The 23,382-nt window shown below is 44.7% G+C and overlaps 2 protein-coding genes across 2 annotated transcripts in view; both read right to left on the reverse strand.

Moving 5' to 3' along the window:
- Positions 1-23,382, reverse strand: part of ST6GALNAC3 (ST6 N-acetylgalactosaminide alpha-2,6-sialyltransferase 3) — a 309,423-nt gene that overhangs the window by 175,734 nt on the left and 110,307 nt on the right. The gene's annotated exons all lie outside the window — the stretch shown is intronic.
- LOC120370190 (60S ribosomal protein L27-like) lies at positions 13,751-15,375 on the reverse strand. Its single transcript, XM_039484515.1, is given in 4 exon segments — positions 13,751-13,952; positions 14,964-15,066; positions 15,069-15,095; positions 15,098-15,375. Coding segments are annotated over 4 exon segments (591 nt in total). The 5' UTR covers positions 15,357-15,375.

The following is a 23,382-nucleotide window of genomic DNA, read 5'->3' on the forward strand; positions in this document are numbered from 1 at the left end:
AGATCATTCCCTTCATTAGGGGTGATTTCTCTGAATTTGCCATTGTTGATTAATTGATGTGCTCCTGCAGAACTGGGCTGAAACTTGATCAGTAGTTATAAATGTACTTTGCACAGATATTAACATGAATTCTACGTGATGCTGCAGTAAGCAAGATGTTGTGGTACTATTAAAAAAATAGCTTCAGCAGCACAGCTGCCTTTTCTCTGGATTAGTGCCCACTTATCAACAGTCTGACAAGCTTTCAGACACACATACAAGTTGAAGAATACTTCCCTGTAAATAGAAGTGCTGGTACAAGAATTTGTGGATCCTTCAACCTGGCAAATAGTTGCTACTATTTACTGAAGACCCACCTGATTGTAGCTATTTTTCACCTGCTGAGAAACAGTTTATAGGAAAAATGCCTCCCTCTTAGTTTTAACGCTTAGCTTTCCAGAAATACCCTATTCTGTGAGCCACATGATTCCTGTATAGAAACGTGTAAGTGTTTGTGGCAGACAGTGTGTTAAGAGCAAACTAACTACAGTAATTGACATCTGTTCTATATGCTCTGTCAGAGGCTTGACTCGCAATTTTGTTTCAGCTGAAACTTCCATTAAGGTTCCCTTTCAAAAAGTTGAAATCTGCTACCAGAAATGGGCCTGACAGTATGTAAACCAGGGAAACACAATGCTTTTCACTTCCGCACATACCCACTAAGATTAGCAGGTACATTGTCTAGGAAGATTTCCTTTGCGTGACTGTATTGGTAGGGTCTGCATTTTAGGGGTCTGACAAGAAAAATGCATTACACAGACAAAACAGATCAGACAGAAAGGTAAGAGCTGTATGTAGTAAAAAAGAGAGAGCTCATGCAGTTATTAAAAGCTTAATGTGCTTCTGCACACCTATGCTGTGCTGGATAGAATATCAGACATACTCCGTTGTGTATTTATATGAACTCAAGGTGCATCTTTAGCTCGCCTGGTAGGAGGTCAGTGCTTTAGGAACAAGAGAATGAGAGGTCTATCTCCATTTGTGACCGAAGTCCTAGCTGGCTTCCGGGTGTACAGCCACAGCAATGAAGTCTTACGAGGTCATGGATGCTGACCACTTATCTGAAGCTATGCCAAACACTGCACCGAGACACAGCCCCCAGATATACTAGCTTCTACAGACACGCACCACCTCAGAAGAATAAAGTACATATGGGACAAATAGACCTATAGACAGACAAAAAGAGGGGGGACAAAATGTCCCCATAGCCCGATGTTTATAGGCTGTACATCTGTGAGAAAATGCCTTTTGCTGGGAAGCCTAATTTGACAGCAGCTTACTTCTACCTGCTGGGGAAAGTTTATAGCAAAAAATAAAAGGAAACAGTAAAGCCAGAAATCTGGAGAGTGAAATCTGCTACATACTGCCAGCTGGAAAGCTTGCACTTTCTGCACTGAAATAGTCTACATTGGTTTATTCTCTGACCACCATGTTGGACTTGAAGCTAAAAATGAAAATTGGCCTCCTGCCTCAGTTTCTTTTTAAAAGCCACTCAGCAGTGGAAGAAATGGGAGGATTTGCCCTGCCTGTTATTTGGCAAGCATCCTGTTCTGGCTTTTCAAACCACACTGCACTTTGGGAAGTCAGCACTTTTGAAAGCTAATTCTGGACGCACTCTCTGTCTCAATACAGCATGGGGGGTGCACCTGCTATTTGGCAGCACTGAAAAAGGAAACAAGTGGTCAGTTTTCATGTTTGGCCTCAAGGAGGCCACGTCCATCAGTCAGTGTCCCCAGGAATTTCAAGTGCAGATCACATTAGTAACTTGTTCTAGAGCAGGGGTTCTGCACCACAACCCCCATTCTGACAACAAAAGTTACAACATGACCGCAGGATGGGGGACCAGAGCCTGAGTCCGCCCGAGTCCCACTACTCCAGGTGCGGGGGCCAAAGCCTGAGCCTTACCCCCCGCAGCCGGGAAAGGGGTCAAAACCCAAGCCCAGCCAGGGGGCCCGTAATGTGAGCCCTGCCGCCCAAGGCTGGGGGGTTTGGGCTGGAGCCCCAAGCCCCAGAAGTCTAAGCCAGCCCTGGAGACCATAGGCTCCAACTTTTCCCGGCGCCGGTGGGTGCTTGACCCCCCCCCCAGCCTCCGCCCTGACTCCATCCCTGCCCTGCCCCCATGCCAACCCCTTCCCCAAAGTCCCCGCCCCACCTCCGCCCCCTCCCTGCCCCTACTGGACTCCTTCCCCATATCCGCACCCCAGCCCCACCTCTTCCCTGAGCCCGCCACGTTCCCGCTCCTCCCCCTTCCCTCCCAGTGCTTGCCGCTGCAAAACAGCTGGAGGACCTGGCATGCTCAGAGGAGGTGAGGTGGAGGTGGAGGTCGAGGTGAGGTGAGCTGGGTTGGGGAGCTGCCGGTGGGTGCAGAGCACCACCAATTTTTCCCCATGGGTGCTCCAGCCCCAGAGCACCCACAGAGTCAGCGCCTATGCTGGCGACCCCATTAAAATGGGGTCACGACCTACTTTGGGGTCATGACCCACAGTTTGAGAACCTCTGTTCTAGCAGGAGAGACACAATCCCATTTTAGTCACAGATCTCATTTGGGGGAAAAAAAGAAAGACAACAAAAATTATTACAGCTTCAAAAAGAATTGACACAGCCATTTTTTCCTCATCAGACAATCAAATTTAGTTGTCCTTGGACAAGTCATCTTTGGATAAAAACTGTTCTAGCCTAACTCACACTTAAACAGTCTCTGCTGGCATATTTCATTAGAAACGTGAGGGCACTACTTTAAAAAAATCAACACTAATATTATACCAGGCAAAAAAATCTGGTGGATGTTTTGTCACTCATTGCCAAAAAGCATGTTCCACTTCTGGCATATCTGCCTGAAATATCAATGGGCAAAAGTAATAATTTACAGCCTATAAAACTGTGAGACCTAATTATAGTGAAATTGAAGCTGAGACTGGTACTTGCTTAGTTTGAAGTTACAATTTTTGTGCCATATGATTTATATCCTGCCGTTTATATTATTGAAGAGAACACTGTCTCATATATATCATTCTAAAATTTTAGTGTCTTTCATCTTGAAGGAGCCTGAAGTTTCTTCTTGCTGTTTTAAACAAAACTTAAGCTGATAAAAAAAACTAGACATCAAGATCACTTCATCCATCACTTTTGAGAAAAGTGTGACAGCTCTAACTATTGCACAAAAGCAATGCACAGTAGTTTAAACGTAAGAAGTGTAGAATTTCAAATTGCAGGGGAAATCAAGGTAGCAAGAACGTAACCACGAGAGCTTAAATTTGACAAAGGCAACAGAGCTAAGAACCATGGTCGAGATTTCCAAAGCTAGGGATTTAGATGCACAAATCACATTACTTCAATGTCATGGGATTTTAAACTTGACATGCATTGATTTGGAGATGAATACAACAACCAGTATCATTAGCGGTTGCCTTAGCCACATTAACATCTAATTTATATGTATTGGCTCATGTCATGCCCCCAAAACTTTGATCCATCATCCTTAAAACTGCATGTAGAGCTATGATGGACGAAAACAACCTATGGCACACAAGACTGACAATAGTTCCAGTAGGTGCTAATAAGCAACGCCCACTTCTGACAAGGCGATCTGCTGCCTCCAGAACAAAACCACACACACTGCAATTCTTGCTGACTTGCCACAACTGACTTCACAACATCTTTTTGTGCTGGTCATTCACGCATTTATGTCCAGTGCTGCCAGTCCCAGTGCCAATCTCAGATGACAAATGGCATATCAGGGCCAGCAGCTATGTCTTTACAAGGTGGCAGCAACTCAGGGATAGAGAGACGAACTTCAGAAGCCTTAATTTACACCCACCTCTTTGCAATCTGTGATGCAAATCCCAGACTAGACTTAACAGACTGCCCACTGGAACAGCCAGAGTGGTTGCCACAATGCAGAAATTTGGCTTAGCCCTATCTTCAGTGTGACTGCGGGGCAGTGATGCAGATGGTCAAACATGTGGTGGAGGAGCCTACAATGACAAGATTGGATGGTGGATTGCAACACTTTGCTACCCTCAATGAGGTAACTGAACAATTTAGATACCAACAAGTCACGCACACAAAAGACAAAGATAGGATTTTTAATTACGCCAAGCTTGTGGGAAAATGGAGCAAAAGAAGGGCTTATGTTTGTAGGAATGGGGATATTGTTGGGGCTTGATTTTATTTTGGTAGGTTATTTTCCCATTTAGAGGTAATGTAGTAGCTGTTAGCCTGACATTTGATTTGATTGTATTTTCACTTTTGGACACAGAAATCTAGATCTCAGGATCGACACTGTTGATGTGCACAAGAGAAACAATCAACAAATTAACATTATTTATGTTTCCGGAGCCTGGAGGCTGCAATCAAGGACTGGAGATCCATTGTGCTAGGTACTATATACATGTGCACATGCAGTGTCTCTGCCCCTATAGAGCTTACAATCTAAGTAACTAATAAATAAAATTAAGTAGTCAGGACCTAAGTTTAAATGTCAACTGAAAGAGAGCCCATCCACAAGCACACTGTACCCCCAGCACTTTGTTCAGTACTGACAAATAACGGAGATCCACCGCCTGAATCACTCGTACCATTTCCTAGCGCACTTCCATGCGCCTTAGAGGTTCCACTTTTGAGTACAGGCATGGCGTCACCTTGCTTAACTTGTCCTTGCTGATATGACTGCAAGAGAAGGTGGCATAGAGGCAGGAGTATAAGCAAAATGTCTTGCCTGTTGAGCACAATTTTGTTCCTTTTACTTGTTCATTTTTCTCAAAGGGTATGAGCTAAAGGTTATCACAAGTCACCACACGGGAGACTCTAGATAGCTAAGAATATACAGTATTGTAGTTACAGAACATAGTAACTGCTCAGATATTATTTGGGAAGTTGATGGCTTATATTCCAGTTTACTAGGGAGCTCCTTAAATCAAGGTCCTGAGACTCGATGAAAGCATTAATCAAGGCAATGAGACTCAATTAAATTAGGAGTAAGGCCGTACTTAATTCATGATATTGCAGATATTGTGGATCCCACAATATTAGACTTCCACAGCAATTTTGATAGCTGGGCTCCCCACTCTCAGCCCCATGCAGCCAACAGTGGAAAATCACGGAAAAGTAATAATGGGACTTATTACCGCCAATAATAAGATCCATTATTACTTTTCTGAAGTTTTCCATGACTTGTCCACAACTCAGTGCAATTTTTGGACAATCATCCCATGATTCAAGTTGGGCCTTAATTATGAGCTTTATTGATCAAGTCTGCACTTTGTAAGCATTTACATAGCACTGACAATGCCCCCAAAGTCCTACCTTAGCATGCATTAGGCTCAGGATGAACTGATATGGATGGTCTGAAGAAGCCAGTTCCAAATCCTTGTCCCAAATCTAGAGTGAATGTTCTTAGGCCATTACTCTGATCCACATATACTCAAAGCTGATTCATAGGGAAACTATATCCTTCCACTCCACGGAATGTGTATGGATTACTTTATTTATCTATTCAAAGGTCAATTAAAGTTAGAATGACTGAGACAAAAAGGAAAATGAAAAATATCTCCACAAGAGAATATGGAGGCAGGATGCAGTTAAGTAAACCATTGCAAAAGGCTGAGCCACCAATCCCATGACACTCAAGCTTTGGGCCTCTTTCAGAGAAAATGCGTCAGTGAAACCTTCCTGAAATAGTCTAAATTACTGGTTTGTTTATAAGTGGTCTTATTTATACACTGCCAGTTACTGCCCAGAATGACATGCTGGAGCATTTCCCAGTAAGTAGTATAAAAATTCAGCGGTGGTGAACTGGTTTACATCAGCCAGAAGCGAAACAAAGTTTCAATTGTACAGCAGAACATACATTCAGATTTTTTTGAATACAGATAATTTGGGACATATTTTCCTTATTATTATTATTTGTAACACTGCAGCACAGAAAAGCCACGGTCAGGGACAGAGCTGCATTGTGCTAAGTGCTGTACAAACCTGATTTTGTTATTTCTGATACATCATTTCAGCAGATCATCTCAATAGGAGAAAAGGAAATCATAAAAATTAACAGAACTTTCCAAAGAAAATTCCTCCAGGTAGTAAAGTATACTCCATTCCCCCATTGATCTGTTATCCCGATAGAATGGTACAGGGATAGTAGCATGTATATTCTACCTAAACACACAGTCTATCACACTACTCTGACTCTGGGTAAGCTAACTGAATTGAACTCGACCTTCAAAGCCCTTGGAATGCAACAAAATCTCTCTGGTTTCTGACATTTATGGGTGGCTTTTCTGCATGGCTGCTTTTATTGCCTTGAAAATAATGGTGAAAGCTGTGTGTACAAACCTGCTATAAACACTGACAAATCACATGAAAGGAAGACAGATTTATTCGGTGCAGGTTACTCCACAGCTAATTTAATCAAACCTAAGATTTTCATTTTTTAAGCAGACCATAGCATGCAGGGAGTTTTTTGGATGTCATAGAATATCAGGGTGGAAGGGACCTCAGGAGGTCATCTAGTCCAACCCCCTGCTCAAAGCAGGACCAATTCCCAACTAAATCATCCCAGCCAAGGCTTTGTCAAGCCTGACCTTAAAAACCTCTAAGGAAGGAGATTCCACCACCTCCCTAGGTAACCCATTCCAGTGCTTCACCACCCTCCGAGTGAAAAAGTTTTTCCTAATATCCAACCTCCCCCACTGCAACTTGAGACCATTACTCCTTGTTCTGTCATCAGGTACCACTGAGAAAAGTCTAGATCCATCCTCTTTGGAACCCCCTTTCAGGTAGTTGAAAGCAGCTATCAAATCCCCCCTCATTCTTCTCTTCTGCAGACTAAACAATCCCAGTTCCCTCAGCCTCTCCTCGTACGTCATGTGCTCCAGCCCCCTAATCATTTCTGTTGCCCTCCGCTGGATGCTTTCCAATTTTTCCACATCCTTCTTGTAGTGTGGGGCCCAAAACTGGACACAGTACTCCAGATGAGACCTCACCAATGTCAAATAGAGGAGAATGATCACATCCCTCGATCTGCTGGCAATGCCCCTACTTATACAGTCCAAAATGCCATTAGTCTTCTTGGCAACAAGGGCGGCAAACAGCGGAGGCTAACAGAGGGAGTTTGCCTGGGATATGTTTGAGAGGAGGTACACTAAGTGCTGCATTGGGGGGCTGTGTTGGTGAGTATCTGAGTGTCTGTTGCAGGGGACAGTTTGTCAGTTTGACCATGTGTTTGATTGATTGTTTGAAAAGTGTGAATTGGGAGTGCTTTGTTCCAGGTGGGCCTTGACTGGGCCTGACTGTTATAAAAAAGCAAACCAGCTGAGCGGCAAACAGCAGAGGCTAACAGAGGGAGTTTGCCTGGGGAGACCCCACTGAGGCTTTCATCTAGCGGGCTTCTGTGAGTTGCTGCAACAGCTGAGGAAGCTCTTAGAAGGAAGAAAATATGGAAGGTGAGCATTCAGCTGTTGTAACCTGCACAGGTTATGCCATGTTTGTCTTTCTTCCACAGGACAGAAGCGACTTTGTCTGTACAAAGTGCAAGCCGGTCTCCATATTGGAAGAGAAGGTTCGATGTGACAGACTTGTGCTGGAATTTTATTTTAATGTGAAAATAATTTTAGTGATTTGGATTTTCGTTGTAGGTATTTTCAGTTTAGAAAGGGTATGTATATTTCTTTTGTAAGTGCATCTTTGCATATACTAATGCAGAAGTGAAATCCTGTGGAAAATCCATATACTGGACAACTAATCTGTCTAGTAAAGTTTTGATACAAAATCTGTTTGGACTGTTATCCATTTTAGAACCTAAAAAGTGCTAGATTTACAAGAAAATGCATCTCATTTATGGACTGCTCAAACTTTGAAGGAAATCACACTTGGCGAGTGTGTCATTCTGTACCCTAGAACCTCCATATTCACCACTGTCATATTATTATGATACAAGGTATACTTTTACAAAATGTAAGGTATAATTTTAAAAGTCTTGATCTGTTGAACATTAATAATATGTTGGATTGTATGTGCTATCATTATATGTGACGTTCTGAACTATTGCTATATGTGTTAATGAAATATGTTGTGAGGGTGTGAACACCCACAACCCGCCTTTCAGTTACAACAAAGAAATAGCCATTAACAGGCAGACAGTGACCAGTGGGGACTACCTGATCCCCATGTCACAGCAAAGGTAAAGGTCTTTCCAGCAAGCTAGAGAAGAGACAGAGACTTCACAACTTGGCCTCTTCCCCGCCCACCCCCTTTCAACACCTGGAAGAACCTCTGGAGGACAAAGACTTTGAAGTGAGTAAGTTTAGTCCCAGGAGGGACGGTTGTCCTAGCCTGTGTATTGAGAAACTGTAACCTGCTTGTAACATCTGTCAGGGTGAGAAAAAGATTTGCTTCAACACTTGCTTAGACTAAAAGTTTAGGATTTAGAATGTTTGTTTCTATTTTTATTTCTTAAAACACTCTCTGACCTTTATGCCAACCACTTATAATCACTTCAAATCTATCTTTCTGTAGTTAATAAACTTATTTTGATGTTTTATCCTTACCAGGGAGTTTGTCTAACATGGGGAAATCTGCTCAGGTTACAAAGGCTGGAGCATGCCCACTTTCCTATGAAGAAGTGGCAAATGAAGTAATGAACTTACACTGGCCAAGCTTCCGTCCAGTGCAAAATGTTACAGTTCTGGGGTGTAGGGCTGGAGCTGGGTGAGAGTTGGCTGGAGCTGGGTGAGAGTTGGCTGGAGCATCTTTATTGTTGATTCACGAGTGGCTGGGAGACAATTCACGTAACTGTGTCCCTGCCTGGGGGTGTCTTGTAAGTGCAATGTCTATCAAAAGCTTGTAGCTTGACATTAGCATCACTGTGAGAGGGATACTGTAGGCTGGTAGTTTTGGAAGGGTCAGCAGTCCCCCAGTCCAGATTGAACCCCCAGAACCCCATTACAGCTAGATTTCTACAACAGGGGCCAATGCTGTTCTCAGTCTATAGGGTTTTTTACCATTCACTACAATAGAAGCAGGGTGGTGAGACTCATAACTGGTATTTCAACCAACAACAAGCTCTAACAAATATTTTTCACCAGTTTTTAGTCAAAGACATAAGATACTCTTTGAATACAATACCATGCCAGCAAGTCTACGGTGAAATTAGCTGAAACAGAGAGCCCAGTTCTGCTCCCACTGAATTTAAAGGTATTTGTGCTATTGACTTTGATTAAAGTAGAATGGGGCTCAAAATGCACTTAAATTCAGAAAAGGGCACTGGAAAAACATCCTGGTGGGATTCCACATTTATGCACTCCCACAGATTTCAACCTCAGTTTAAAAATCAGGCGTCCTTCCATTCCCATTGAAGTTAATGGGCCTAATCCTACCAGGTTCTGACCACCCTCAATCTCTGTTGAATTCAATAGGAGTTAAAGGAACTCAATACCTTGTAGGATTGAGCTACAAGAGGCTTTTTCTAACTGCCAGCTGTGCAAATTCATTCTAGTATACAAGAAGCAAGCTGTGTCTTTTCTGCCCCTTACACTGTCACTAGTAATAAAGCGTAATCAGTTAATTCTACACTTTGTTGAAGATTCAGGAGGCAGATTCTATCTACTTACGTGGTCTCTGTCACTGCAGTATTAAAATGCCTCACAAATAGTAATGGACCCCAAGTCTCATTTACATTCAGGCCCCTTTACACCACTCTTGCCTAAAGTAGTAGTACAAGTGACCGTGAATTTACCCTCAGAATGCCCCTTCCGGTAAGGGAGTTTTATTCTTGTTTCACAGATCGGGAGTGAGGCACAGGCAGATGAAATATTTGGCCAAGGTTCCACAGGAAGTCTGAAACAGCCAGGATTTGAACCCATATCCTGACACCCAATCCGGTACTCTAACCCCAAGAACATCTTCCCTTCAAAGCCAGCTCACACTTTGCAGTTCTAGCAGTGCTACAGTACTTATGAACAGAACACTGGTACATCTGAATGGAAGGTACTCATGGAGCAAGTACATCAGACAAGGAAATGCCATTTCTGGCCACTTTAAGAAGCAGAATTTTTTTATTATTATTTTTTGCAAGCATCTTCATTTGTATGTGTATCTGTGGTTTAGTCACAGTGCTGCTACAACAGCAGCTCTTGATAATGAATCTAAAAAGGGCAGAGCGCTCTTTAAGATACTGTGAAGGTGGCCATCAACCATTTACCATTTTCAATTTTGCTGTCAGAATATAAAATTTTTGAACTAGTTTGTACACTCATTACAAGTTACAAGAGTATTTTATGGTCAGCTCCTAGTACCACAAATCATAAAAATTATCCCCAGCACTCTGAAAATAGTAGTGCAAGATTTCCTTCATGAGCCTGTAAGTCTTTTAGCCATAAATCTCAACAAATAATGCTGTTTGTTTAATTTAAGTCTGCTATACTGAGAGAGATTAATGAGACAAGGTGTCTGCTAGTCAAAGGAGGAACACAAGATCTAACCTATCTCATTTCATCTCCAGATTTAATCATTGTAAACATTATGTAATGTGACATTCACACATTATTGGAGGAGTTAGAGGAACAAATTGCATATCACTAATCAGCTGATCATTTTTCATTTGCTTTCAGACTCCAAAATTAATGATGCCCTTCCTTTTTCATTAGATCTTTTTTTTTTACCTTGTTTCATTAAATAAGAAATGGAATATGCTAGCAATCAGAATACCTGTTTGCAATTTCTTTGGTTTTACATGTGTAACAACCTCTTCTCCCCCCGAGCCAGAAAACAGCTGCAGCTCTAGCTTTGTTAGGTTGCTGCCAAGCTTTTTTGGCTAAAAGTTGCAATTTCAGACTTGTATGTTCAAAAAGACAATTCCATTTCTTTCCATTTTGCATTATCTTGTTTCTTCAAGTACTGTAGCTCTTTTTTGCCACCAATGTTACCGCTTGTGTTACAGCTGATTTTGCTCCCTCTGTGTTGGCTCAAAGCACAGAGACAGATTCTTTTTCTCCCCCGCCACTCCACAGCTCCCCCAATCATTCCAAAACGATGTGGCACTTCTCAATTTTGCTTTGCCATGGTATTCACATATCTCCCCCATGGCTACTTACTCATCTGTACTATTGCTTTAAAACATTCACAATTTCATTTAATCCACACTGCTTCTGTCCTTCTTTCTTTTGCAGTTACTCCCTACCCTCCTGTTTGGTCCCTTCATCTGCTCACTACAATTCATTCTTCCATTAATACTATGTCTAAACTTCATTTCCTCTTCACTCTCTCTCTGATTATCTTACCCACTCTGTTTTAAGTCCCCTCTCAAAAGGATTTCCTTCCCTTCAGTTTAATCCTATCTCTTTGAATTATTTAATCTCTTCTTGTAAACCCAATCACTCTTTCCAACTCAGGACCACTGGTTCACTTATTTGTTCTAGTTGTTGACTTTTAGCTATGTGTTATTTTTGCGTTCTGTTATTACTTGTACTCTTGGTGCCTGTACAGTGCAGCCCTATTAATATATTTAACCATTAATATATTTAACCTTTTGTTACCCAAACACAGTTGTTTGGATTAAAGATGCTATATAAAGAAAATGTAATGCATTGTTGTAATCAGGTCTGATGAAGTGTCCTCTATAGACAGCAGGAAGTATATGTTGATCATTAATTTATTTTGAATCTCTGAAGCGCCTCACTCTAATTAAGAACAGTAATTTGCTTCAGAAAGTTATTTTGTTGTTGTTTTTAATGTCCCAAAACACCTGTGAAGCCTTCAGCAACTGAGTAGATCTGATACTAATAACAACTAACTTGCTACTCATGAGAACCTGCCCCCACACCCAGCAGCTCCCATTGTTCTAGCTGATGGGCCTAAGCACTTTTGAAAATCTGGCCATTTTATTTAAGGGCTGTGGTATGTTCACCCCATAACAACCCTGAAAGGGTTACAGTGGCTTAGATAAGGCCAGCTAACCATAAAGGCCACACCTGGGGGAGAGTCAGGCTAGATTTATAAATTACTAATTGCTGATGTCCAAGAGAGGGAAAAGCTAGATAAGGTATAAAGCCAGGAAGTTTGCAACAGAAAAAACTAGTTACCTACCTTTTCATAAATGTTGTTCTTCGAGATGTGTTGATCATGTCCATTCCATTATAGGTGTGTGTACTCCCACGTACATAGTCGTCAGTAATTTTTTGCCTTAGCGGTCTCCATAGGGTCAGCTGTGGCGCCCCCTGGAGTGCCATGCTCATGCGCTGGTATATTAGGCGCCGCCAGCCCTACGCCCTCTCAGTTCCTTCTTGCCAGCAACTGCAGGATGTAGCCCAAAGAGATTATGTTGAGCACCCAACAATCTGAGGTCAGCTGCGACCAGGCTGACTGGAAGGGCCGCAGGGGGTTGAGGAAAGAGGAGGGTGGACCCTGGAAAGCGACTCAGATGCACCCTCAAAATATCTGCTGATGGCTTCCTAGGTCTCTGGAAGGGCCAGGCTGGGCAGAGGAATAGGAAGACGAAGGGTGTTGCTGCTTAAACCCCTTGTCTCTGTCCTTTTTCCTGAAGGTTCTTGGCCGGGAAGTCCCTCAGGACCTAGACTGGGCAGGCGGAAGATGGAACGGCTTCCTAGCCTGCTAAGGAGTGTGAAGGCCCAAGCAGCAGCGGGTGGCACAAGAGTCTTTAAGACTGTGGAGCCTTGAGCCAGTGAGCTTAGAGAAGAGCTCTTCCCCCTTAAATGGGAGGTCCTGAATAGTGGTTTGCATCTCCTAGGACAACCCAGAGCACTGTAACCAAGAGCTGCACCTCATCACCACTGCACAGGCAACCACCCTGGCTGCCGAATCTGGAGGGTACCTTTCACTACTGCTCTGCCTTCCTCCACTAAAGCCACGAACTCCTGGGCTCAGTCATGTGGGAGGGCCTCCTTGAACTTGCTAATGGAGTTTCACAGGTTAAAATTGTACCTGCTTAACAGGGCCTGGTGGTTAGACACAAAATTGCAGGCTGGCCGTTGAATAAATTTTCCTGCCAAACAAGTCGAGTCTCTTGGTGTCTTTGTTTTTCGGTGTGCCACTCACCTGACCCTGCCTGTCCCTCTCATTGACAGCAGACATAACCAAAGACCCCGCTGGAGGGTGCGTGTACAGATATTCAGATTCCTTTGCGGGGATGTAGTACTTCTTTTCCACCTTCTTTGAAGTTGTCGGAATGGAAGAAGGGGTCTACCATAGCAATTTTGCAATTTTAAGGACCCCCGGGGGGATGGGCAGTGCAACCCAGGCTGGGGTGGTGGAGGAAATAACATTAAAGCAGTCATTGGACTCCTCGCCAACTCCTCAATCTCCAAGTTCAAATTGGTAGCCACCCTTCTAAGGAGGGCCTGGTGCTCCTTGAAGTCATCGGGGGGACTGCCCGTTTGGGAGGGGCTTGCCACCGCTTTGTCTGGAGACGACAACTACACCTCAGGGTGAGGGGCAGCTTCCCCTTCCCTCCCTGGAGATGGCTCCTTAGGTGTCGGAGCCTGCTGTGCAGCCCCCGCGTCGGATTCGGCACCGTGCTGATTCTGATGCTGGCGGTGCCGGGGGCGGCTTGTCCGAGGCAGCCAGGGAGAAATGGTGGGAATACGGGACCAGCATGATGGGTATGCCCCACGGATTCCAGTATGGCCATTGAGAGGGCCACTGTCCCTGATGCCACTCTGCCGCTGCAGACACTGTGCCCGTCTCATGGGTCAGTGGCGATTCACCCTTCCTTGGCAAGGGGCTGAACTCCTGCTCCGACTTGGACAATTGCTCCTCCGGTGATCAGGACGGAGCCATGGAGGTCTGAGTCTGCTGACTGACCCTTGTTGGCAACTAGTAGGAAGAGGGCGAGGATCAGTGCCTGCCCGACGAGCGGTACTGAGGAGATGGAGACCGGTGCCGTGACCAGGAATGATCCTGTACTAGTGGGATCGACACCTGGGAGACCATATAGGCAACATGACCTGCACTGTGGCAATCTCTGGTGGGAGGCTCGCCGGTACTGAGAGTACAGGGACCAGTGCCTTGACTCCAGTGTCCCATTACTCATAGTGGGAGAGCACGGTATCAGGGATCAGGATCTTCTGACCGGAGACGGAGGTTGCATTGCCAGGGTCCCAGGCTGTGGCAATGGTGAATGCCTGCGATTCAGGGACCAAGGATGTGGGGTGGTCCCACGACCAGCTTGCCCTTGGATGTTGGGGCCTTAGCTGAGTCCGGCACCTGGCGCGACATCTGCAATACCGGCCAGCCTACTTGCACTTTAATTGCCGGGGTCACTTTGGGCAGCGAAGGCCCTAGGAGAGGCTGGGGTCCCCTACCACTCCTAAAAGTCAGAGGCGGATCCCTGGCTGGGCTAGGGGGTCCGACTACAGTGGTACTCCCTTGAAGCTCCGGGACGGGCACGTGTCCTGACATAGGTCCTTTCCTAAAGCCCCCTTCCCCTCTGGTGCCAGGAAGCCCTTCTTCCTTTGCCTCTTCTTCGGCACCAGTGAGGGGGGAACAGTGCCAGGCAGGGCCTGGTGCCGGCAGCGCACTCCGCACCAATGCCGAGATGCTAGGCATGGAGTCCGATCAGGAGGGTGACCAGATGTCCCGATTTTATAGGGACAGTCCCGATTTTTGGGCCTTTTTCTTATATAGGCTTCTATTACCCCCTACCCTACCCCGATTTTTCACACTTGCTGTCTGGTCACCCTATGAGGAGGGCCCTCAAGCAGATATCCCGCTCCTTCTGGGTTCTAGGATGAAAATTTTTGCAGATCCTCCACTTGCCCTTTATATGGGACACCCCTGCCCCCAAGCACTTCAAACAGCTGTCATGGGGGTCACTGGTAGGAGTCAGCCTGCTGCATGACAGGCATGGCTTGAAGCCTGGGGAATGCCCTGCTCCAGAGCAAAGTCCCAGCCAGGACTCTAACTACTAAACTAACCTAACACTTAACATGTTTATCGCAGCTCTAGCTCTGAACCACTTACTCTTTCCTCTCTTCTCTCTTCTTTCCTCACCTTTCACTTTGGCTGCCCTGCTTGCTGTTTCAGTGCAGGGTCCTGAAACACATCTTATTGACACGGTCTTTGTCCAGAGAAATATCCACAGAATACCTGGTTGGCATTAGATGGTTTTGATCTTGGCTCTCTTTTTTTCTTCTTTTTCCCATTACAGCCGTTACTCGTGGGTACCGATCGATACCAGCCACCAGAGCGTGGCTATACGGTCTGTCTGAGGTGCCATCATCAATGTTCTTCATGAGGACGGCTTTCCGCCCCGAGTAGCGCCCAGCCAGCACGAGCACCACCTTCCCGGGCTTCATGAACTTCCCCATCTCAAGGCTCCAGCTCCGATGGCGCCCAAACCGGAAAAGCTTAAGTTAACGATCTAACTAAGTACCTACGAACTATATACAAAGAAGATAGAAATATGGGTTGTAAAGAATCGCTAACGCTCTTGCAAAGCAAGACAGGGTGCTCTGACCAACCATCACGGGCGGTAAGAAGAAACTGAGAGGACATAGGGCTGGCAGTGCCTAATATACCAGTGCATGAGCGCAGCACTCAAGGGGGCATAACAGCTGACCCTATGCATGCCGCTAAGGCAAAAAAATCTCCAACAACTGCACATGGGTGCGCACACACCTAAAATGGAATCAACATGAGCAAGCACTTGAAGAAGAAGAGGGCCGCAGGGACAGAGTCTGCAGTCACTCTCCGGGAGCAGAGAGGAAGGGAGGAGGAACTAGGGGAATGAATAAGCCCTAGGATCCTAGTCCTGGAACAAGAGTCAACCCCAGAGGAGTTGTGGAGAAAGAAAGCCTCTGAAGGCAGAGTAGTAAGAAGCCCGGATCTATAGTTATGTCACATCACATAACCCACTTCAAAAATATACTGTTAAAAGAGGAATATTTGTGCTAGACAATTTATCCTGTACATTATCTGTCAGATTGTGCCAGGGATTATCCCAGATAAAACTGTACAAAGCATTGCTGGGGAAAATACACTATTAGCATTATACAATTTTTTCCCCATTCCTTCCCCAACTTTTAGTGAACGCAACAGCAGTCATCTCCCAAAAGCAAGATAAAGACAAAAAGATAGTATCTGATCCATTGCTATAAACTAAAAGAAAGAAAGCATTTGTGACATCATAAAAAGAAATAAAAATCAATTTAAATATTGATAATCACGAATGGGAAAATTTGCTGCCTTTCTTCCCATTTTGTCTCTGGTTCTGGTTCTCAGGTGCCAGCAGAAACACAAGGGAACTAACTTCTTTCATGAACCAAAATTTCCATATTGTGAGCCAGATCCAAGGCATTAGAAATCAATGAAGTCCCCCACTGATTAGTGGAATTTGGATCGGGACCAATACCAGCAACAGTACAACAATTCCTCTGTGTCAGTTGTAGTGGAGAGAGAGAGAAATAGCACTCCATGGATTCACTAATATTTGGCATCTGAGTGAAATACAAAATGGAAGCTCACTTTACATAGGCAAGGAATCTCCTGGGTATTCAAAATGTACACTCACACACAAACAATGTAGCCAGCACCTTTCCATACACAGCTACCTACCCTACAAAGAGCAAATCATTTTGGTCAAAATACAAATTAATCCAGCCTTTCCACAGTTCTTCGCATTGAACCAAACTCAAGCAATGAGAGGGTTGCATATCACTTCCTACTGCTAGAGCTACAGCATGCCATTTACCAAAGAATGGAACTCTACACAAATGTTGCACTTTGATTTATGGGCCACACTTAGACTCATAGACTTTAATGTCAGAAGGGCTGACCCTAACCCTATGATAATCTAGTCTGACCTCTTGCACATTGCAGGCCACAGAACCTCACCCACCCTCTCCAGTAACTCAACCAGAGGTTAGAGGTCTATTACAGAAGTCCTCAAATCATAATTTAAAGACTTTAAGTTTCAGAGACTCTGCCATTTACCCTAGTTTAAACCTACAAGTGACCTGTTCCCCATATTTCAGAGGAAGGTGAAAAACCCCACCGGGTCTCTGCCAATCTGACACAGGGAAAATTCCTTCCCAGCCCCAAATATGGTGATCAGTTAGACCAGGGGCAGGCAAACTTTTTGGCCTGAGGGCCGCATCAGGTTTCGTAAACTGTTTGGAGGCCGGTTAGGGGAGGGGGTTGTAGTCTGGCCCCTACCTCCTATCTGCCCCCCCACCGGGACTCCTGACCTATCCAATCCCCCAGTTCCCTGATGGCCCCTCACTGGGACCCCTGCCCCATCCACACACCCCTGCTCCCAGTCCCCTGACTGCCCCCGGACCTCTGCCGCCCCATCCAACCACCCTTCTCCCTGACCCCTGACAGTCCCCCAGTACCCCTGCCCCGACTGCCCCCCCGGGACCTCTGCCCCCATTCAACCCCATTTCCCCCCCAACCGCCCCAATCCCTATCCACACCCCTACCCTGACCACCACCCTGAACTCCCCTGCCCACTATCCAACCCCGCTGCTCCCTGCCCCCTTACTGCGCTGCCTGGAGCACCGGTGGCTGGCAGTGCTGGAGCTGGGCCACGGCGCTGCCGCCGCCACCACACAGCTCAGAGCACTGGGTCAGGCTGGGCCCTGCAGGTGCGCTGCCCCAGGAGCTCACAGCCCCGCCCCCAGAGCATTGCACCAGCAGCAGGGCGAGCGAGCTGAGGCTGGGGGAGGGGCCGGAAGCTAGCCTCCCGGGCCAGGAGCTTGGGGGCCAGGCAGGACGGTCCCGTGGGCCACATTCGTTTGCCCACCTCTGAGTTCTAACCATGTGGGCAAGGCGCACCAGCCAGACACCTGGGAAAGAATTCTCTATAGCAACTTGGAGCCCTCCCACCCCTCACCCGCCCCCATCTAATGTCCCATCACCACTCCCAGCCATTTCTTAAAAATAAAGGTGCATTAGTTAAACTTATGCTATTGCCTCATAATTAATAGCAGGGGAGCAATTCATTTCAAAACTTTTTTTTCCTAAATATGAGCCTTCCAACTCCACCGGAATGAGATTAAAAAATAAATTACTGTTCCACCAAAGAAGTTTTTAATATTCATCCAACATTTAATTTGATCACACAGTTCTATCCAGAATGATACTATGGACAGACATGGTCACTGAGCTTTCCATCATCTTTTTTTTAAAATGTACAACAGTAAAATTGCCTTGTGATTAGATTATTTTTAGGCAGCGTAAATCATCTCCCCATATAGATGCCAACAGATCTTGTGTGAAAGAGTCATTAACAGATAATCTTTTAAACCGGACAAGAAACACTATTTTGACCAGATGCGAACCTTGATCCTCCAGCTGCTAGGCGTAACCCGAATTAGGAATCCATCAGTTTTCTAGTACACCCACGAGCATTTCAAAGCAGCTGCAAACTAAATCATTGTGATGTGATGGGTATTTTAATTAAATAAATAAAAAATGGATGTATAAGCAAATGACATGCATTCATTGAACTCTGGAACTAAAAGGTGAGGATATTTAAAATACGGAGGAATGTATTGTGTCACTCAAAGAATGCACCAGTTTTCAAAGGAAGTGTTCCTAATGGTTAGAGCAGGGAATTAAATGTCAGCTTTCCTGGGTGCTATTGCCATTTCTGAGAAACCACTAGCAAATCATGTGGCCTTGGGCAAGTCATTTAATTTCTAACCATCTCAGGGTTTAAGTATATGCAATTGAGAAAGATTAATAAGAACACTGTGGCGTAACTTTGCTATTTCTTCATTGCTTCACGTGCCCTTGTTTTTATATCCTTTTCCCACGCACTTGGAAAGCACAGTAGCTTGGGTTAGTTTTCTGAAAAGTTTGTAGTTTTTTCTTGGAAAAGCTGTAATTACCAACTCTAGCAAATAATACTTTTGCTATCTCTGTGGGAAATCTACCCAAGTGAAATTGGTTTTCTTCTTTATTAGCAAAGCTATTAAGTGTGAGGCACTGTAGTGACAAATGGGAAGCGGGCCACACAGGGGGACAAAACCATTTTAATATACCCTTTCTTTGTTGCTCAAGTGCTTTTTGAGCATTAACATCTGTGTGTGGGAGATGGAATGTGTATATGCTACATGTGCAAGTTCAAGTAGCACATGCAGAGTGTTGCGTGTGCACTGACAGAGGCACCTCTGGAAGTCAGCTCCTAATATTGTTAAATGAACAAAAATGCATTTCCTGTAAAGCGTGAAAAATAGCATAAACCTGCCTGTCTCAATCGAATCATGCCTTTCTGTTGGTCCCACTGTCATAGAAAACCCACTACACTCAAGCTCAGTGGTATTTGATCAATTTAAACCATTCTCAAAAGTTAGGGGGTTGCAATCAAGGGAAAGAGACTTTCCACCCACTTCGTTCCTCATTTCTTTGAACTCATGTCTTGACTACTTCTTTTCAATGCACTTCTGTGCTTTGACCACCTGGGGCTGCCCAGACACATTTATAAATATAAATTATTGCCACAAAAGGCATGCCACCTGCTCTTCCGAAGTTGCAGGAGGAAAAAAAACAACCCAAAACTAAAAGGTCTCTAATGAGATCTGCACATTACTAGTACAAAGCAATCAGTCCTTATTTTGATCTTTTGGCCTTTTGGAAACATTGCGCTGCTTTTCTGGTTGGTCTTTTAGGCAGTTTGATAGCTATATATACTGAGTACAATATTTTAATCTTCCAGCTTCGAAAATGGGCTAGTACACACTGACAAAATGAATAGAAGAGGGGTATGTGTGGGTGCGGGGGGGAAAAATCAGGAATTTCATATACAGTAATGGTCCCATGAAATGAGACGTGAATTCCTAGAAGCATGATTAACAGGGTACCTTATTCTTTAACCGCTGAAGAAGATACGACTAAAAGTAAACAGAAATTCATACACAGACCGAAGTGTCTTTCACTTCAGACAGTTACGAAGCATAGTATTTAAATAGGGAAGTCTCACAGGAAAAATAACCATGCTCTGTATCGCCTACTCATAGCATTGTAATAATAGAAGTAAAATGCCATCTTGATTTCCAAGTGGATCACAAATTAGAGAAACAAGTGCCAGAGCTAAAACGCATGCATGCACCCGCATTCACATACACACACTCCCCCTACCCCTTTGCAATTATTTATATAAGATCAGAAGTGTCCCTAAGGAGTCAGAGTTCATATGAGTGATAGTCATTCATTCTGACCTGGCCCCACACTTCATGGATTTAGACCATGGCATGGAGCAGTGTTGTAGCCATCATCCTGGAGTTTTTTCCAGTTCTGTGGTCAAACAGAGATGAGTTTTCTTTTGCCCACAGCTTGTATCTCATTTCCTATTAAAAGAGGACATCATTGATCGGGTCACCACAGGTAATTCCATCTTGGACCCTTGAACGCTATGATTTGTATCTGAATCATTAGTGAAGACAGACGGAAGAGTTTTTTAAGGAACAGATTTCTCTCATTTAGTCTTCAGTAAACTTTGGGTCAGGAAAGCAAAATTAAGCTGCAATGTTCTTAGCAACTGTTTATGAGTATTCCTTGCCTGCCTTCATTTCTCTATAAAGCCATAGGAACAATAAGATAATACGATCCAACTTGTTAACCACGGAACCAAATGCATTTTCTTGTTGTAGTTAGTGAATGTCTTTGGTGATACAAAGTATTTGAGATATATTGAGTAAAATATGCTGTAATGCTCTAATTCTGGCCTTGTGTTGGCTTTGCTAAACACTGTATCAAATCCAGGGCCACAGAGGAATTGAGAGTTTTAACTATACCGCACAGCACAGGCACAAATCACTTCACAACAACAAGGATAGAACTTCTGAGCCAAAAGGAGATTTTCCTTGAGTTATTGCCCATAGAGAGTCCATGATACCCAGTTCTAATTCCATCCAGTGTCCGGCAATGGTACACAAGCATTACTTGTTCATTACGATACTGTACATGCAAGACAATAACTACAGGAAACAATGTTTTCAACAGAAAAGCTTAATGCTGAAATCATATGTTGATGTTCATGTGACAAATAATTATAATATACATACAGAGGTTCTTAAAGTCAAGTATTTTGTCATAAGTATCACTTATCCTAGACAAATTTGGATCTCAAGTTCTCACAATGTCTCAGTATGTATCTTTAGCTCAAGCACCCCAAAATGTGTGATTCATTTGATAAGTGTACTGCAAATGTAAAGTAAAAAGTTGTAATGTAACATACATGAACAGTACAAACAGGGTGACCAGATCACCCAGGTCAAATATCGGGATGCAGGGGGGGGGCGGGGCAAAGGGGAAAAAATGGCGGCAGAGCAAAAAAAAAATCCAAAAAATTCCCCACCCCCGATTCCTCCTCCCTCCGTAAGTGCTGGAGGGAGGCCCGGGAGACTCAGGGGAGCGCGGGGCTGGGGTAAGTGAGAGTCCGGCCTGGCCCTGAGCAGGCAAGACTCAGGCGCGGTACCTGGAGGGAGAGTAGGGGGTGGCCCGCGGGGCCAGGCAGTGGCTGTTCTCCCCACCTGGGCAGCGGGACTCGGGAGCAGCCGCTGCTGCAGCTCCCACTGCCGCGAGGGGAGGAAGTGGCCGCTGGCCAAGCTTGGCGGCTGCAGCTCTGGCACTCACGAACCCCCCGAGCCCGGGCCTGCTGCGGGGACCCAGCGCACACGCTGCGCCCAGCCCCTGGCCAGTCACGTCTGGGCTGGCTGCCCAGCTGGTGCAATCCATGCGGGTGGCCCCGGAGTGGGGGCAGCAGGCCCCAGCCCCCCATCCCACTCAGGTCCCACAGAGGAACGAACCAGGGGCTTCCGGGCTCCGGAGCCTTTGCTTGTTTGTCCAGTGTCCCGACCTAACATTGGTCGGGATGCGGGACAAACAAGCAAATATCGGGACGTCTGGTCACCCTAAGTGCAAATGTTTATTAAACTCTGTGGCATTGGCTGGCAAACAGCACAAAAATTGCATGAGAGTTCATTCTACAGTAAATTCTAAGATAGAGCCTATCCCCCCTTCATAAATATTAGCTTTACATAATGTAATACCATTGATTTCCATGGAGTCTCTCCTGATTTACACCAGTGTGAAAGAGGAAAAGTCAGCTCAAGAGGACCGCAAAGGGAGGAGGGGATGGACATTTTTAAAAAATGTCTAACATTTAAAACCTCCCAAGCCAAACAGTGAAAAGTTAAAACATATCAAGTCCCTCAACAGTGTGAGCCCCACTGGACTGTATCACTCTTCAGGAGCCATGGTCAGGGTTGCAAACTGATCTATAATGGATATTAGCTATGCACAAATTTGGATTATTAAATTATGTAAGCACCAAGAGGGAGCCGGCATGCTGCATCGCATCAGAAATGCAGGGGACACTTGCAGGGCACAGTTGCCAACTTTCACATGGTAAATAACCACCCCTACTTTCACAATAAGCCAAAAATCAAGCTAATCCCATTTCAGAACAAGGCCAAAATAAGCCAACCGCTAAGAACCCCAACACTCTATGTGACTAGATCCCCCCCAGTGTGCAGTCGGGGACTGTGGTGGGCCTGCTGGGCACCCCTGATTCTCTTCCCCCATTGCCCCTGCTTGCCCCCCCTGCTTGTTGGGAGCCAATCAAAAAAAAGAAGCAACAAGCGACAAGCCAAAAACTAGCCAACAAGCAACTCACAAACCAATTAAGCCAAAAACAATCTCAATTTCTGCATTGGGGGGGGAGGGTTCGGCATGTGTGTTGCAGAGGGTTATTTTTTAAAAAGCTCTTTGAAGAAAAAAGTCCTAAATTTGAGTACATACAGCACATGTTGAAAGGGCTACTTATGTTCCTATTACCATGAATGTGCTTAATATATCCTCAAGGCAGCTATGTGATTAAAACTGGTGAATTTAAATGTTTTTTGAACGGAAACTGATGCAGTTCAAATACGTGAGAAATGAGGATGCTACAATGTTCAATATTTAATTAATCAAGAAAACAGAGCAAATTCACTGGAGACAACCATTCCCACACTTTGATATTAACTTAAAAATGCTCCTATTGTTAAACCTAATCTAAAGAGGGAACAAATATACACATGCCTGACATTATTGAATTCATGTTTTAGTAGAGGAATGTAACAATAGCATCCTGAAGAAGCAGGCTTTAATGTGCAGGGATATGCAAGCTCCGATAGGTTTGGCGAATTCTGGAAATGCTGTCTGATTATATCTTAGCCCACAAGATTGAGAAAGCTGTCTTAAAGGATTACAACCTACAGACTTACATTTCTGATTTCTACAACTGCTGGAGGGCATTGTCGAGTGAAAGTGTTTTGTGAGGGTACAGTATGTGCATCTCAAGTGCTTTGCACACATGAATACAGCATGCCTGCCTACCTGTATGGC

This window comes from Mauremys reevesii, linkage group 8 (genome assembly GCF_016161935.1).
Source record: "Mauremys reevesii isolate NIE-2019 linkage group 8, ASM1616193v1, whole genome shotgun sequence".
In the NCBI taxonomy this organism is placed as follows: domain Eukaryota; kingdom Metazoa; phylum Chordata; order Testudines; family Geoemydidae; genus Mauremys; species Mauremys reevesii.